Genomic DNA, 14,909 nt, shown 5'->3' with positions numbered 1-14,909 from the left:
TAGAAGTGTCTTGAAAAATATCTAGTAAAATATTATTTACTGTCGTCATGGAAAAGATAAAATAAATCAGTTATTAGAAATAAGTTTTTAAAACTATTATGTTTAGAAATGTGCTGAAACAATCTTCCCAGAACAGAACAGAAATTGGGGAAAAAAATAAACAGGGGCGTTAATAAATCAGGGGGGCTAATAATTCTGACTTCAACTGTATATATATATATATATATATATATATATATATATATATATATATATATATATATATATATATATATATACACACACACACACACACACACACACACACACACACACACACACACAGTTTCATTTATAACTATCATGACATTATATATCAAAACAACCTGTTATGTTTTATCTGCAATGTATCTCCTTCTCACCTCAATCAGGGAGCCATCTGATTGGATGATTTTGATGACGACCATCATCGGGATGCAAATCATTGAAGCCAGAGCAAGAGCCCAACCCAAGCCAATGGACCAATCAGGATACTTGTAAAGCTTGTTATAAGTCAGCGGCTTGTATTTCACCAATGAAAAGACAAAACAACCCTGAAAGAGAAAGGTGAGGTGATCTCCTTATATGGTTGACACACAGGCTGGTTAATTTCTCAAGCACACACACATACTTACCACACAAAGGACGGGGGTGATCAGCATCCAGCTCCATTTCATCCAGCTGTTGGGTCTGTAGCCGATCATGTCCTCTATAGCATCGTAGAAATTATCAGCCCCTAAAAATGCACACATACAGTTAAAGTCAAAATGATCAGCGCTCCTGTGAGTGTTTTTTTTTTCTTCAAATATTTCCCATATTATGTTTAAAAGAGCAAGAAATTTTTCACAGTATTTCCTATAATATTTTTTTCTCCTGGAGAAAGTCTTATATGTTTTATTTCGGCTAAAGTAAAAGCAGTTTTTCATTTCTTAAACACATATTAAGTTCAATACTACTAGCCCCCCTAAGGAATAATTTTTCAATTGTCTACAGAGCAAACTGCTGTTATAAAATAGTTGTGTTTTCATCAACCAATTTTTATGTGCATTTTGGATATGCGCATAAAAAAATGGTTGAACGAAACGCCAAGATGCGCATCAATTTTAAAAAATGCATTAAAAACATGCACATAACTGAGTGGGATAAACTTTTTATTCGATAAGAAAAATGCGCATAAACTATGATGGAAACACTTTTACCGAACAGAGTCCATATGCGCATTAAAAGCGGTCATGTGATTTTGTTCATCAAGAGATTATGTAATGGCGAGGCAGTGGCGCAGTAGTTAGTGCTGTCGCCTCACAGCAAGAAGGTCGCTGGTTCGAACCTTGGCTCAACTGGCGTTTCTGTGTGGAGTTTGCATGTTCTCCCTGCCTTCGTGTGGGTTTCCTCCGGGTGCTCTGGTTTCCCCCACAGTCCAAAGACATGCGGTACAGGTGAATTGGGTAGGCTAAATTGTCCGTAGTGTATGAGTGTGTGTGTGAATGTGTGTGTGAATGTTTCCCAGAGATGGGTTGCGGCTGGAAGGGCATCTGCTGTGTAAAAAGTTGGCGGTTCATTCCGCTGTGGCGACCCCGGATTAATAAAGGGACTAAGCCGACAAGAAAATGAATGAATGAATGAGATCATGTAATGAAAATGTGTGTGAATGGATAAACCAGCAGGCTGAGCACATTGTAAAGCATCTGAAATGTTGTTTTGGTCATTCTAAAATGCTTCAACCGTTTCAGTATTAGTGTTATTATATTTTTAATTACCTCCAGAATAGTCAAGAGCATCTGTGCTCCGAGTCTCATGCCTCCAAACGCCCCCACGTGTTCATTGTGTGTCAGGATTGTCTTCTGACGCGCAACTCATTTATTAAATAAAGAAAATATTGACGCAGCTTCTCCTACCTCAATAAATTCCATTTTTACTTTTGATATTTGGTGCCAGTTTCTGTAATTAGAAAGTGACGAATTTGTTCTCTTTGAATCATTGAATGAAAACGCTGCTTTATTCACACGTCTTTTACGCGATAATCCAGTGCAGTAGGTGATTGTCTTTAGAAACCTTTTTTTGTTGTGCTGGTTGAAAGTCTCTTCACATTCCAATAGTACTATTTAAAGTAAATAATCTAAATGTACTTGTATGTAATTTTTATATTCAGCATACAACAAAAAAATGTTCATCCAATTAAATATTGTCGGACCGACAAATAACTCAGTTACAATCTCAAACTGTCTGTCAACAAATTTAAATGTGAATTTCTGCGCAGCCTCTTTATGCAGACAGATACGTAGAGACATAGCCCCTTTCACACAGTGATACCGGTTAATTTCTGGAAAATTTCCAGAAAGACTTTACCGGTATATTGAAAAAAGCGCTGTTCACACAGGCGAGGACGTTACGGAAATTTTCCGGAAAAGAGCATTCACACATCCATTCCAAAATACCGGTAAATTCTGACATCATTCACCACAAATGAGCTTTAAACGGCTGCGCTTGTATTTGTAAACATTTGACTAAATTACAAACTCTGTGGCTGATCAATATTGTGAACAACTTTCGCAGGATCACTTTCGCATGTCGAGATGTTTATAATATGTGCGTGTGCAGGCGCTCATAGGCGCACGCAAAGCTTGAAGGTAAACAAACAACGGCTTATCATAAGCATCTCATCGATGATTATTTACACAGTTGGCATTAAGAAGAACATATAAACGTGATCTGACTAACTTCAAGCAGCTAAATGTGTCTGGAAAAATATTCAAAGGCTTTTATCCTCACAAACCGCGCAGAGGTAAATGCGTCTGACTGTTGTGATTGGCTAAAGCAGACGTCTCACGTCAGCACGTTCTAGACGTGCACGCGCTTATTACGGGAATCTTCCTTCTGAATTCACACAGCGCAGCATTCCGGCAAATTGCCGGTAATGTTACAACTTCTCTTTCTGGAAAATAGCCAGAACGAATTTACCGGTATTTTCAAAAAGGACCTGTTCACACATACAACCTTTCCGGAAAATTGCTGGCAATTTTCCGGAAAGGTCTGTATGTGTGAAAGGGGCTATTGAGAGTTCATCCTGCAAACTCTGCATCAACCTGAACTTCTTTCTGAAAGACCAACGTGACCTTGTATGCATGAAAAGAAAGATTATTTCTGAAATGGCTTCTGCCTAAAATGCAGCATCAAAACTTTTCTAAATCCTGAATCAATATTGAATCTACTATTGAACGCTGGAGGAAAATGATGTTATGCAGTTCAAAACAACGATCTGAAGGGTGACACCACGGCTGAAGTATTTCTTTTAGACAGGTGTGTGTTAAAACAGTTTTAGCCATGCAAAGCTGATGTAGACTGTGTTCTTGTTTATGAATGGGTTTACATGCATGGAAGTGTTGTTCAGCCACTAAAAAATATCCTGCAGAAGATTGGCTGTTTTCAAGTTCATGGAGTAGCTTTTACAGCATCGATAATATAGTCGGTTAAATAGACCTGAGCATTCGTTTAGTTGTTCAAGTGTAAAAGGAGCTGAAAACAAGTGATGTGCGAGGATCAGCGAGAACAATTGAAAATCAAAAGTCACTGGTTGTCTTGGTAAAGCATGCGTGCATTTATGGAGCTAATAAATGCCAAAACAATTTGAATTTGAAATGTGTTAAATTGAACTATTAACAATTGTAATTCTCTGCAACTCTCACATGGTCGCCCACTGAAGCTAAGCAGGGCTGCGCCCGGTCAGTACCTGGATGGGAGACCACATGGGAAAGCTAGGTTGCTGCCGGAAGTGGTGTTAGTGAGGCCAGCAGGGGGCGCCCAACCTGCGGTCTGTGTGGGTCCTAATGCCCCAGTATAGTGACGGGGACGCTATACTGCTCAGTGAGCGCCGTCTTTCGGATGAGACGTTAAACCGAGGTCCCGACTCTCTGTGGTCGTTAAAAATCCCAGAATGTCCTTCGAAAAGAGTAGGGGTTTAACCCCGGCATCCAGGGCAAATCTGCCCACTGGCCTTTGTCCATCATGGCCTCCTAACCATCCCCATATTCCAATTGGCTTCATCGCTTTCTCCTCTCCACCAATCAGCTGGTGTGTGGTGTGTGGTCTGGCGCAAAATGGCTGCCGTCACGTCATCCAGGTGGATGTTGCACACTGGTGGTGGATGAGGAGATTCCCCCCATTGTGTGTAAAGCGCTTTGAGTGCCCAGAAAAGCGCTATATAAATGTAAGGAATTATTATTATTATTATTATAAAGTAAACCACAGTTATTCCCAAGGGTTTAATTATTGCAGTAAAAAGAAAGTGTAATGTAAAAAGATGACAGGGTATTTCTGTTTTTAGCACTCATTTTTTCTGATCTAGTTTGTATTTAGTTTAATAACAAAACATCAGTAAATGTGCTCTTCCGCCTGACCAGCTTTACTGAGGAGAAGTTTGGTTAATATTCACACATTCATTCCTTTTTAGACAGTGACAGCCTGTGACACAGTTTTAGGGAAATATATCCCGCATCCGCTGGCCTGTCAACAACTACGCTTGATAAAGTGTGTGTCTCCATAGAGTTTTCTAACTGGTGAATGACATGATCTAGTGCTATATTTAATCAGTGCGCGTTCGCGTGTTCATGACTTAAGGAGGCGTGACTTTGGACAGCAGGGGAGGGTCGCAAAATTTCTAGGCTATAATGCTAATGCTAGCATTTTGGCAGATCACCTACTGCACCTTTAAGCTGTATAAAAGTGTCTTAATAAAAAAATTTATTCAAATACAGGGTTCTTACGGGTGCTGGAAATCCTGGAAAATGCTTGATTTTTAATATAGTGTTTTCAAGGTTAGAAAAGTGCTTGGATTTTGGACGAAGTGCTTGAACCAGCTTGAATTTGCAGGGCTTGAAATTGTGACTGTTTTAGTTGCATATGTGCACAATTTTGTCTATGTGACCTCAATATATATGTTTTAATTTTGTATATGTGACCTACATATATAATATGTGATCCCAAATATATTTGATGTGTGAACAGGTCCTTTTTGAAAATACCGGTAAATTCGTTCTGGCTATTTTCCGGAAAGAGAAGTTGTAACATTACCAGCAAATTGCCGGAATGCTGTGCTGTGTGAACGCAGAAGGAAGATTCCCGTAATAAGCCCGTGCACGTCTAGAACGTGCTGATGTAAGACTTCTGCTTTAGCCAATTACAACAGTCAGACGCATTTACCTCCGCGCGGTTTGTGAGAATAAAAACCTTTGAATATTTTTCCAGACACATTTAGCTGCTAGAAGTTAGTCAGATCACGTTTATATGTTCTTCTTAATGCCAACTGTGCAAATAATCATCGATGAGATGCTTAAGATAAGCCGTTGTTTGTTTACCTTTAAGCTTTGCGTGCGCCTATGAGCGCCTGCACACGCACATATTATGAACATCTCGACATGCGAATATGATCCTGTGAAAGTTGTTCACAATATTGATCATCCACAGAGTTTGTAATTTAGTCAAATGTTTACAAATACAAGCGCAGCCGTTTAAAGCTCATTTGTGGTGAATGATGTCCGAATTTACCGGTATTTTGGAATGGATGTGTGAATGCTCTTTTCCGGAAAATTTCCGTAACGTCCTCGCCTGTGTGAACAGCGCTTTTTTGTATATACCGGTAAAGTCGTTCCGTAAATTTTCCGGATATTTACCGGTATCACTGTGTAAAAGGGGCTTAAGACAACTACATTTTGTAAGTCAGATTTTTATAGACCTATTTTTAAACCTGAAACGACAATAGAAAAAAATAGCAATGCACATGAAATGTCATGAACGACACCCAAACAAAATCTGACTGTGAGCTCATTTCTTGAGATATCAACTTTACGTAGAAAGAGACCAAACTTAAAAGCATTTTGTATGTATTTTTTAATCATTTTTGGGTAAACTATCCCAATAAATCCAAAACATCTCCAATAAATCTAAAGTTCTCAACAATTTTTAGTTTTTTAAATAGCACAGTTGATTTGAATGTGAAAAATTACATGCAATATATATATATATATATATATATATATATATATATATATATATATATATATATATATATATATATATATATATATAAACATTATTAACCGTGGTTATTAGGTGCTGGAAAAGCATACAAATGTACGTTGAAAGTGCTTGAAAAGTGCTGGAATTTGTAGTTGGAAAAGGTGTAAGAACCCTGCAAATATTATGTACTGTCATCATGGCAAAGATAAAAGAAATCAGTTATTAGAAATGAGCAAAATTATTATGTGTAGAAATGTGCTGAACAAATCTTCTCTCCGTTAAACAGAAATTAGGAAAATAAAATATACACGGGGGGCTAATAATCCAGGAGGTCTAATAACTGTGCCTTCAACTGTACAATCAAAATGAAGCATTTCTCTTTTCCTCATCAGTAACAGTGCATATAAACACAGGAATCTGCATTTATTTCCTCAACATTCAGCACTTAAAGCCTGAGGAAAAGTATGCTGATTCCCTGTGGGGCACACTTAGGACACAGAAAAGAAATCTGAAATAAGCCCAGAGGACTGATGTAATTATATAAGACTAAATAGGATTATATAAGATTAATCTCTGCAAACCTTGTTAGTCTGTTGATTGAGTAACCTCAGTGAGCTTACTGCAAAGATGCATGACGCTACACGTGCTCAGTATGCTGAAAAACCCACTTTACTAGGTGGCACGGTGGCTCAGTGGTTACCACTGTCACCTCACAGCAAGAAGGTAGCTTGTTTGAGTCCTGATTCAGTTGGCATTTCTGTGTGGAGTTTGCATGTTCTCCTCGTGTTGGCGTGGGTTTCCTCTGAGTGCTTCGCTTTCCCCCACAGTCCAAACACATGCGCTATAGGAGAATTGAATAAGCTAAATTGTCTGTAGTGTATGTGTGTGAATGAGTGTGTATGGATGTTTCCTAGTACTGGGTTGCTGCTGGAAGGGCATCCGCTGTGTAAAACATGTGCTCGATAAGTTGGTGGTTCATTCTGCTGTGGCAACTCCTAATGAATAAAAAGACTAAGCCGAAGGAAAATGAATGAATGAATGAATATATTTAGTGTGGGTGACGCGGTGGCTCAGTGGTTAGCACTAAATTGGCTGTAGTGTATTAGTGTGTGTGTGTGTGTGTGTGTGTGTGTGTGTGTGTGTGAATGTGAGGTTTGCAGCTGGAAGAGCGTAAAACATATTTACATAGTTAAAACAGTTATTGGTGGTTCATTCCACTAATAAACCAGGGACTAATCCTGGGGAAAATGAATGAGTGAATAGATTTATTGATATTTATTTAATACAGATCTACTAGTGTGTACTCATAGATATATACATTAGATGTCGCCTATCCTGTTGCTGTCTATTGTAAGGAATGTGTCAATAGAGCCACCATTTTGGAACAGGGTAGCGCTCCTTTGAAATGAATGCGGGACCAAGGTACAGTGGAGGACTGTGGCCATCCAAAGCCAGAGATATACACATATACACATATATCTATGATCGGGAGTTTTCCTGGATGTTAGCGTGTTAATTATTTTTTAAATTACGAAAATTATAATTTTACATCACTTTTCTACATTGATGGATCAGTGACCGCACGGGCATTCCTGACAAAAAGCTTGTGTTTGTGTGTACAGAAATGTACTATTCACCCTCCCTGTTAAATTTGATCTAATCATGTCCTGAAACACAGCTCCTCTCCTGCTTTCACTTCTCATACTGACGGAGGGAGCGATTCGTTTGTGAATGAATCTCCGTTATCAACGACTCCTTCATTAGCCAACAATAATACAAATTTCTGGCACTGCAGCATCTCGTTGTCATATTTCTTTAGCATTGTTTGCTGATATTATTCAACAAATCTAGCATAAGCCAAGTGTTTAGTGCGAGTTGGAGCTACTTTGCCTTATGGTGAATGCAGTAAGTGACTGTATTATCATCAATAACGCTACCAGTTTAGCACAAATTTCAGAACATACAAAATGTAAAAAACTAAATCTTACCTATGAAATGTTCTGCCTTTGTGCTTTGTTTTCTTTGTTTGCTCGTTACTACTTCACGTAATAAACTTGTCTTGACTAGTGCGGTTGAATAGACATTTGTCCTGGGAGCACTGTATCAATGTGGCGGCGCTATTGATGCAGGCTCAGGGTCCCTATGCGATATCTAGTGTATATATCTATAGTGTGTACTTACCGTAAACCCAGGCTACTGCAACACATTCAAAGAATGCAACCCAGAGAAGGCACACACCGCTGGCGGCGTAGTAGTCAAACAGCTGGAAGACGTACATGCCACCCTAACAGAAACAAACACAGTGATATTCAGCATCCAGATGCCGGCGCGCCGCTGAAATCAATCCTGTAAACATGCTCTTCTCTTACTTTAGTGACCATGGTGAGTCCCAGCAGGTAACTGATGACGCAGATCACAGCGATGAAGATTTCTCTCCGGTATCCCTTCCTTAGGAGGGACGGGTACAGGTCCACCAGCGAGGTGATCTGACCCTCCACTTCTACAAACTGATGGACAAAAAACACACACATGAGATTTAACTACAAGTCAATTAGAGTTACTTTAGATTCATTAGTGCATAAGTAGTAAAAAAGTATAACCTCTAGGATTTTTTCCAGGTGTAGCAGCAGGCCTTTTTTTTAACACAAATCTACCAACTACCTGTGGTGTTATTTCAATAACAAATGTCATCTTACGATACTAGCTGAAGTATCACGATACCAAGTAGTATTGCGATACTGTAATTCACTACTCAAATAATTTTAAAAATTGGCAGAAATACTATATTTTATGATATAATAGGCCTACTTGAATTTAATTCATAATTTCCTTAAGGCCAAAAAGTATTATTAGCACTCCAGTTCACCTAAAATAGATTAATTCTTTTTGTTTATTTCGTAGGTAACTGACCAACAAAAATAAATTAAAATAAAGATGCAAATTATATAAAATGAAATTTGTTACAAAAGAGTATTTTTCCAACAAAATTACCATACGTTCACACCGAAAGCAGCGAGAGAGTCAAAGTAGCCAAAAGTTATAATCATATCACCCCAATTTTATCCTCCTTACACTGGCTGCCTGTTAAGTTTCGTATTGAATTTAAAATATTACTCCTCACCTATAAAGCTCTAAATAATCTAGCTCCTGTTTATCTAACCAACCTTCTGTCTCGCTACAATCCAACTCGCTCTTTAAGATCTCAAAACTCAGGGCTTCTGGTAGTACCTAGAATAGAAAAATCGAGTAAAGGAGGTCGAGCCTTTTCTTTTATGGCTCCTACACTCTGGAATAGCCTTCCTGATAACGTCTCAGACACACTCTCCCAGAGGCTCAGACACACTCTCCCAGTTCAAAACTAGATTAAAGACCTATCTGTGTAGTGAAGCATACACTTAGCGGGTTTCCACACAAGTTTCTGCATCTTGTTTATATACACTCTGAACAGCAGCAACGCTAATTATTCTCTTTATTCTTAATTTCCACCTAGGGATACTCATCCCGAGGTCCTCACTGATTGGTCACTGATTGGATCCAAGACCAGCGACGAGATGATCCCAAGGTCTCCATATCCGGGACCAGGCCGTATCCTGAGCTGCTGCGCTGGTGGTCATGGGGGAGTGGAGAGTATGAGACTGATTCCAGTGACGCTCTAGGGACTGACGAGTCTTCGCTGAGGCTAGCTTCCAGCCTCCGCCGCTGAGACTGCAGCTCTGCACAAGACTTTTGGCCAGCGGAGAAATTAAAATGGTAGTGCTGAACGGAGTCTGGTTTCTCTCAAAGTTTTTTTTCTTCACTCTCCTATATCGGTGAAGTTTTTTTTCCCTCTCCGCTATTGCCTCCAGCTTGCATGGTTTGGGATTGGTAGAGCTGCGCATCGATGAATTTGCTCTTCAGGGTTTGGACTCTCAGTAATGATTTTAAACCACACTGAACTGAGCTAAACTGAACTGAACTTAAACACTAAAAACTGAACTGCACTGATCCAGTTACTATGACCATTTATGTAAAGGTGCTTTGACGCAATCTACATTGTAAAAGCACTATACAAATAAAGCTGAATTTAATTTAATTGAATACGACACGGTTTGGCAGCAAGCAATCAGAATGTAGAAGTCCACCGCTTGAGAGGAGTCCAGAGAGCACAATACTGTGAACTTAGATTCGAACCACAGCTATTCCCAAGGGTTTAATTATTGCAGTCGCCGGATTTCCAATTATTTGCAATGATTTTGTTACAGGAACATAATTTAAAAAGTTACTGACGAGTTACTGATGTGTATTAATGTTATAAGTTATATATTTATTTTTTCTTTAAAAAAATAGGAATATCATGCGACAATTCAAAACAGTACTGCTGCTTCAGGATACTTCAAACATATGGACACACCGGATAATTAAGCAAAGCCACACCACATGCAACTTGATCTTCCGTAGTTAAATGAATTTGATATTAAGTGAGCAACATTTTCACCCTACAAAGTGTGTTTTTATGCAGGAATGTAACTGATATGATATGCTGCAACGGCCCCTTTAAATACGAGATCAATTTAACGAATATTGACGCTCGCGCAGCCGGAGCTGAAGACAGACAGTGTTGTCGCCAGAGCGACCTATGATGCTCTCGCTGCTTTCGGTGTGAACGCATAGTTAGGCTACATGAAATGCTCAAAAATTGTTTCAATGTTTCCTGTTGCTCTTTTGGGCTTTTCATCTATTTTTTTTTTCAGTCTAATTAGGTAACAATCCAAAGTAATTCAAAATTTCACTTTGTGAGTCGTTCTTGTAAAGAGATTGTTGCGTTTGTTGTAGCTACTAAATCATATTAACAGGAACAGAAATAAACTGATTTAGATGTGCGGTTGAACTGAAGTGTTAGAAAACGTGCAATAGGCTACCATAAATGGCGCAAATTCTACAGCAGGGGTCTCAAACTCGCGGCCCGCGGGCCATTTGCAGCCCTCAGTGCAATATTTTGTGGCCCGCGCCGACCGCTGTACTCTGACAGAATCAGCGGAGCGGGGAGAGAGAGCGCGCTTGTCACTCAATGCGCGTTGTCGCGTGCGTTCTGATCAGCTGTGTTGTCGCGCGCGTACTCAAGAGCGGTGTTATCACGCGCCTACTGAAGGGCGGGACCAAGGGTGTGTCACGTCGCGGGGGCACTTTTGATCATTTTGGAAGGGCACTTTCTATGCAAGACTAAAAAGGGCATGTGCTCTGCACAGGTTGAGCCCTATGTGTGCACGTGCCTGCCCTGCATCTTATATATATTGATATTATAGGTAGATACAGACTGGTACAGACTGATGTGACTGGAGTGGGGTGGGGGTGTTTTATTTATACATATATACGCCTTTTTTTTTAGGTGAGGGAATGGAAGTTTTGAGTGAGTTCCCCCACTTTTTTCCCTAGGACTTCAATAAGTCAAAGTACAGGTCTAGACTTAATGATGATCATCTTCAAGCCATACTGAGGGTCTCAACTGCAACTGCTTCCGCTCTAAAGCCAAATGTGGTTCAGATTTGTGAGAAGAAGTGCTGTCAAGTCTCTGGCAGCAAGAAGTAGGCAAAAGATGCCATGTTCAGAAGAACTGTTCATAATCTTCACTCAATGTTCTATTAATGTTCAGGACACTTCATGTTCAGAAGAAATAATTAAAACTGTTAATAATGACATTTGAGGACTTTTTTTTTGTGAAATCCCTTATGCGGCCCAGCCTCACCCAGACTTTGCCTCCTGCGGCCCCCAGGTAAATTGAGTTTGAGACCCCTGTTCTACAGTTTTGCAACCTTTAAGGACTCCACAGACTATTCAAATAAAAAGATCTATTGCTGTACAAACGGGTGACGATTTTAGTGACTTTTCCACATGCAACACTATCTACTGTAGATAAACCGTTTATGATGATACTACCATTTACAAACTACAGTGGCACCGCCAGTATTTGGGAACTATAGTATCGCGATACTACCATAGTACCGGTTAACCGTGCAACCTTAACTGTAATACACCCACTTTGTCACCTTAGAGTTATAAGGTTCTATCTGACATTTTTGTCAAACCTTAGTTATTGACATATTCTTATTAAATGATAACTTATTTACATTATGGGGTGTTTTTTTTTTTATAATTTATTTACATTTTAAGACTTTTTATTTAAAAATATGCAAAAACTTTAAAGCTCAATATCACAAAATCATTCAGAACACAGATAGAACCTTATAATTGCAAGGTGACGACTTGTCAGCACCTCATGTGACCCTCTAATGTGTCAAAACACACAGCCGGAAGGTTTATAACCCTTGTCTGACATCTTGCCAGAGTCATTTGAAGTGTGAAAATTCATAACATTCATTCATACCAACAGCACCCTTATTGCTGTCAATACACTGTTGTTGAGCTGTTGTTTGTGTGTGTGATGTGATGTAGGTGTAATTTCACACACAGACACACCCATACGCAAAAGGAAATGTGATCCACTGCATGGAGTCTTTTTAGCAGGTCATATGAGACTGAAATAACCTCGCCGTCTTGTGATATGAGAGTGTGAGGGTGTGTTTATGGGAGGAATCTGAAAATACAAAGTTGTAATTCCTGAGCGCTGGATCACAGCCGCAGACAGTTGATGTTTCATGTCAGGACTGTGCTATGGACAAATGTGTCATACAGTTATGATCTGCTGTCTTAACCGCCTTAATGTTTGCGCTTTTTTCATTCTCACACCCGTCACACAATGTAGAGGACATTTTTATTACCCAGAGGTCGCTCTTTTATATTACTGGAGACTATGTTTCAGAGATAACTAAGCTTTTTTGACCTAGCGAAAATGACTTCTGTAGGAGGGAAAAAATATACAGGTTTGGAGTGACATGAGTGGGTAAAGTGACAGAGTTGTCTTTTTATTTTAGAGAAACAAAAGTGTAAGTGTTTTTTTTTTTTTTTTGCTTGTTTGTTTGTTTACCTGTTATTCCCTACATTTTACAATAGTAATATCAGTAATTTTTGACTTTGTAGAGACATTTCTTTTGGTCACCATGAGGATAACGGCTCATAAATCACACAGAATAAAGTATTCAGAAATCTAAAAACACAGATTGTTTCAATTGAGGGTTGGTTTAGCCTTAGAGGGCCGGTGTCTTGCAGATTTTAGCTGCAACTTGCCTTAGCACATCTGGATGGATGTTTCTAGAAAGCCTATTAGGAGCTTGATTGGCTAGCCTTGGTGTGTCTGACTGGGGTTGGACCTAAACTTTGCAGGACACCGGCCCACTAGGACACCCCTGGTTTAGGGGCATAGTTAAGGTAGGGGGAGAGAACATGCACTCTCATTTATTCATTCATTCATTTTCATTCGGCTTAATCCCTTATTTATCAGGGGTCACCACAACGGAATGAACCGCCAACTTTTTGCAGTGGTTGCCCTTCCAGCCACACCCCAGTATTGGGGTACACTCTCACATCCATACACAACGGCCAATTTAATTTCTTCAATTCAGATATAGCGCATGTCTTTGGACTGTGGGGAAACCAGAGCACCTAGAGGAAACCCACACCAACACAGGGACAACATGCAAACTACATACAGAATTGCCAGTTGGGACTCGAACCAGTCACCTTGCTGTGGGGTTGACAGTGCTAACCACTGAGCCACCATGCCGCCCCAATATGTACTCTGAACAGTATTAAAACAATTGCATATATATATATATATATATATATATATATATATATATATATATATATATATATTAGGGGTGTAACGATATTAAAACCGAACCGAAATATCGCGATACACCAACCACGATACGTATCGCGAAACTCTCGTGGCGTATCGCGGTACTCTCACTCCCCCTGCTGCCCATTGTTGAGGTTGACGTCACTTGTCTCTAACTAATTGAACCAATTTAAAAACATCTTTATTATCATATTTAATTAAATTGTTTTAGTAATGATGAGGTTTTGTTCTAAATATTATATTCTAAAGTTAGTATTTTTGTGCATGTCATGCCATGTGACTTGAGTAAACATCACACTTGTTACTACTGGACGCAGGACGGCTGCTTCACATAGTACTGAGATTGCAGATCCCCCAGACACATTTAAGTCATCTATGTGGAAACATTTTGGTTGTCCAGTTGAGTACAGGAATAGAATTCGTGTCGTAGACAAAGCACACGCCTGTCTGTCTTAACTTTTTCACGAAACTTACTTGTAAGGAAAAACATTTAAAAAGTGGGGTAATTTCACAATGTGAGGGTGTAAGCAACAGAACTGCCAACAAAAGTGATTTAATGTTCAAAAGTGAAACCAGAATAATGCCCAAATATACAAAAAAAAGAGAAATATTTACACTAATAAAAATAATATAATAAAGTAGCAAATTCAAACAAAAGTATCAAACAAAAATTAGTTAAACTCGAGCAAGGGGATGATAGTGAAGACAAACAAAAGAAATAAATATAATAAAACAATTCTAACTCATGAATAACCCCTTATCTAGCTAAAACTGATGAAAAGAAAAAAAGGTCTTAAGCGCCAAGCGCCGCATTCTTCCCTATACTGAATGAAATAAACAAAGATGACATTCACCTCTTACCTGATGTCTTTAGCAATACATTTTCTACGTGTTTGCAAAATGGAAATCGTATGACATTTTCCCTATCCACCTTACACTAAGACTGAACTTGAGGAGATACAGCTATATTGTCGGGAAGGAGCGGAGCCAAAAAATAATATACAAATCAATTGAAATAAAAATGTACAAACCTCTCAAAATTTCTTAAAGTGGGTTAAAGTAATGCAAAATAATTTTGCCCAAACGAAAGTTAAGCAAAAACAACGAAAATCATAATCATGTCAGAAAAATACACGAAAAACGA

General features: G+C 39.0%; 1 protein-coding gene across 2 annotated transcripts in view; it reads right to left on the bottom strand.

Moving 5' to 3' along the window:
- Positions 1-14,909, bottom strand: part of slc6a6a (solute carrier family 6 member 6a) — a 54,592-nt gene that overhangs the window by 5,068 nt on the left and 34,615 nt on the right. For both annotated transcript variants that reach the window (XM_073909533.1, NM_001126386.1), the window contains exons 10-13: positions 8,400-8,537; positions 8,212-8,314; positions 654-754; positions 402-572 (exon numbers count right to left, since the gene is read on the bottom strand). In XM_073909533.1, coding sequence (XP_073765634.1) covers positions 402-572; positions 654-754; positions 8,212-8,314; positions 8,400-8,537 — 513 coding nt within the window. The remainder of the gene's footprint in view (positions 1-401; positions 573-653; positions 755-8,211; positions 8,315-8,399; positions 8,538-14,909) is intronic.

The sequence above is a fragment of the Danio rerio genome, chromosome 8 (assembly GCF_049306965.1).
Source record: "Danio rerio strain Tuebingen ecotype United States chromosome 8, GRCz12tu, whole genome shotgun sequence".
Classification (NCBI taxonomy): Eukaryota; Metazoa; Chordata; class Actinopteri; order Cypriniformes; family Danionidae; genus Danio; species Danio rerio.
The sequence above is the reverse complement of the archived record's forward strand: the minus strand, read 5'-3'. Positions and strand labels throughout refer to the sequence as shown.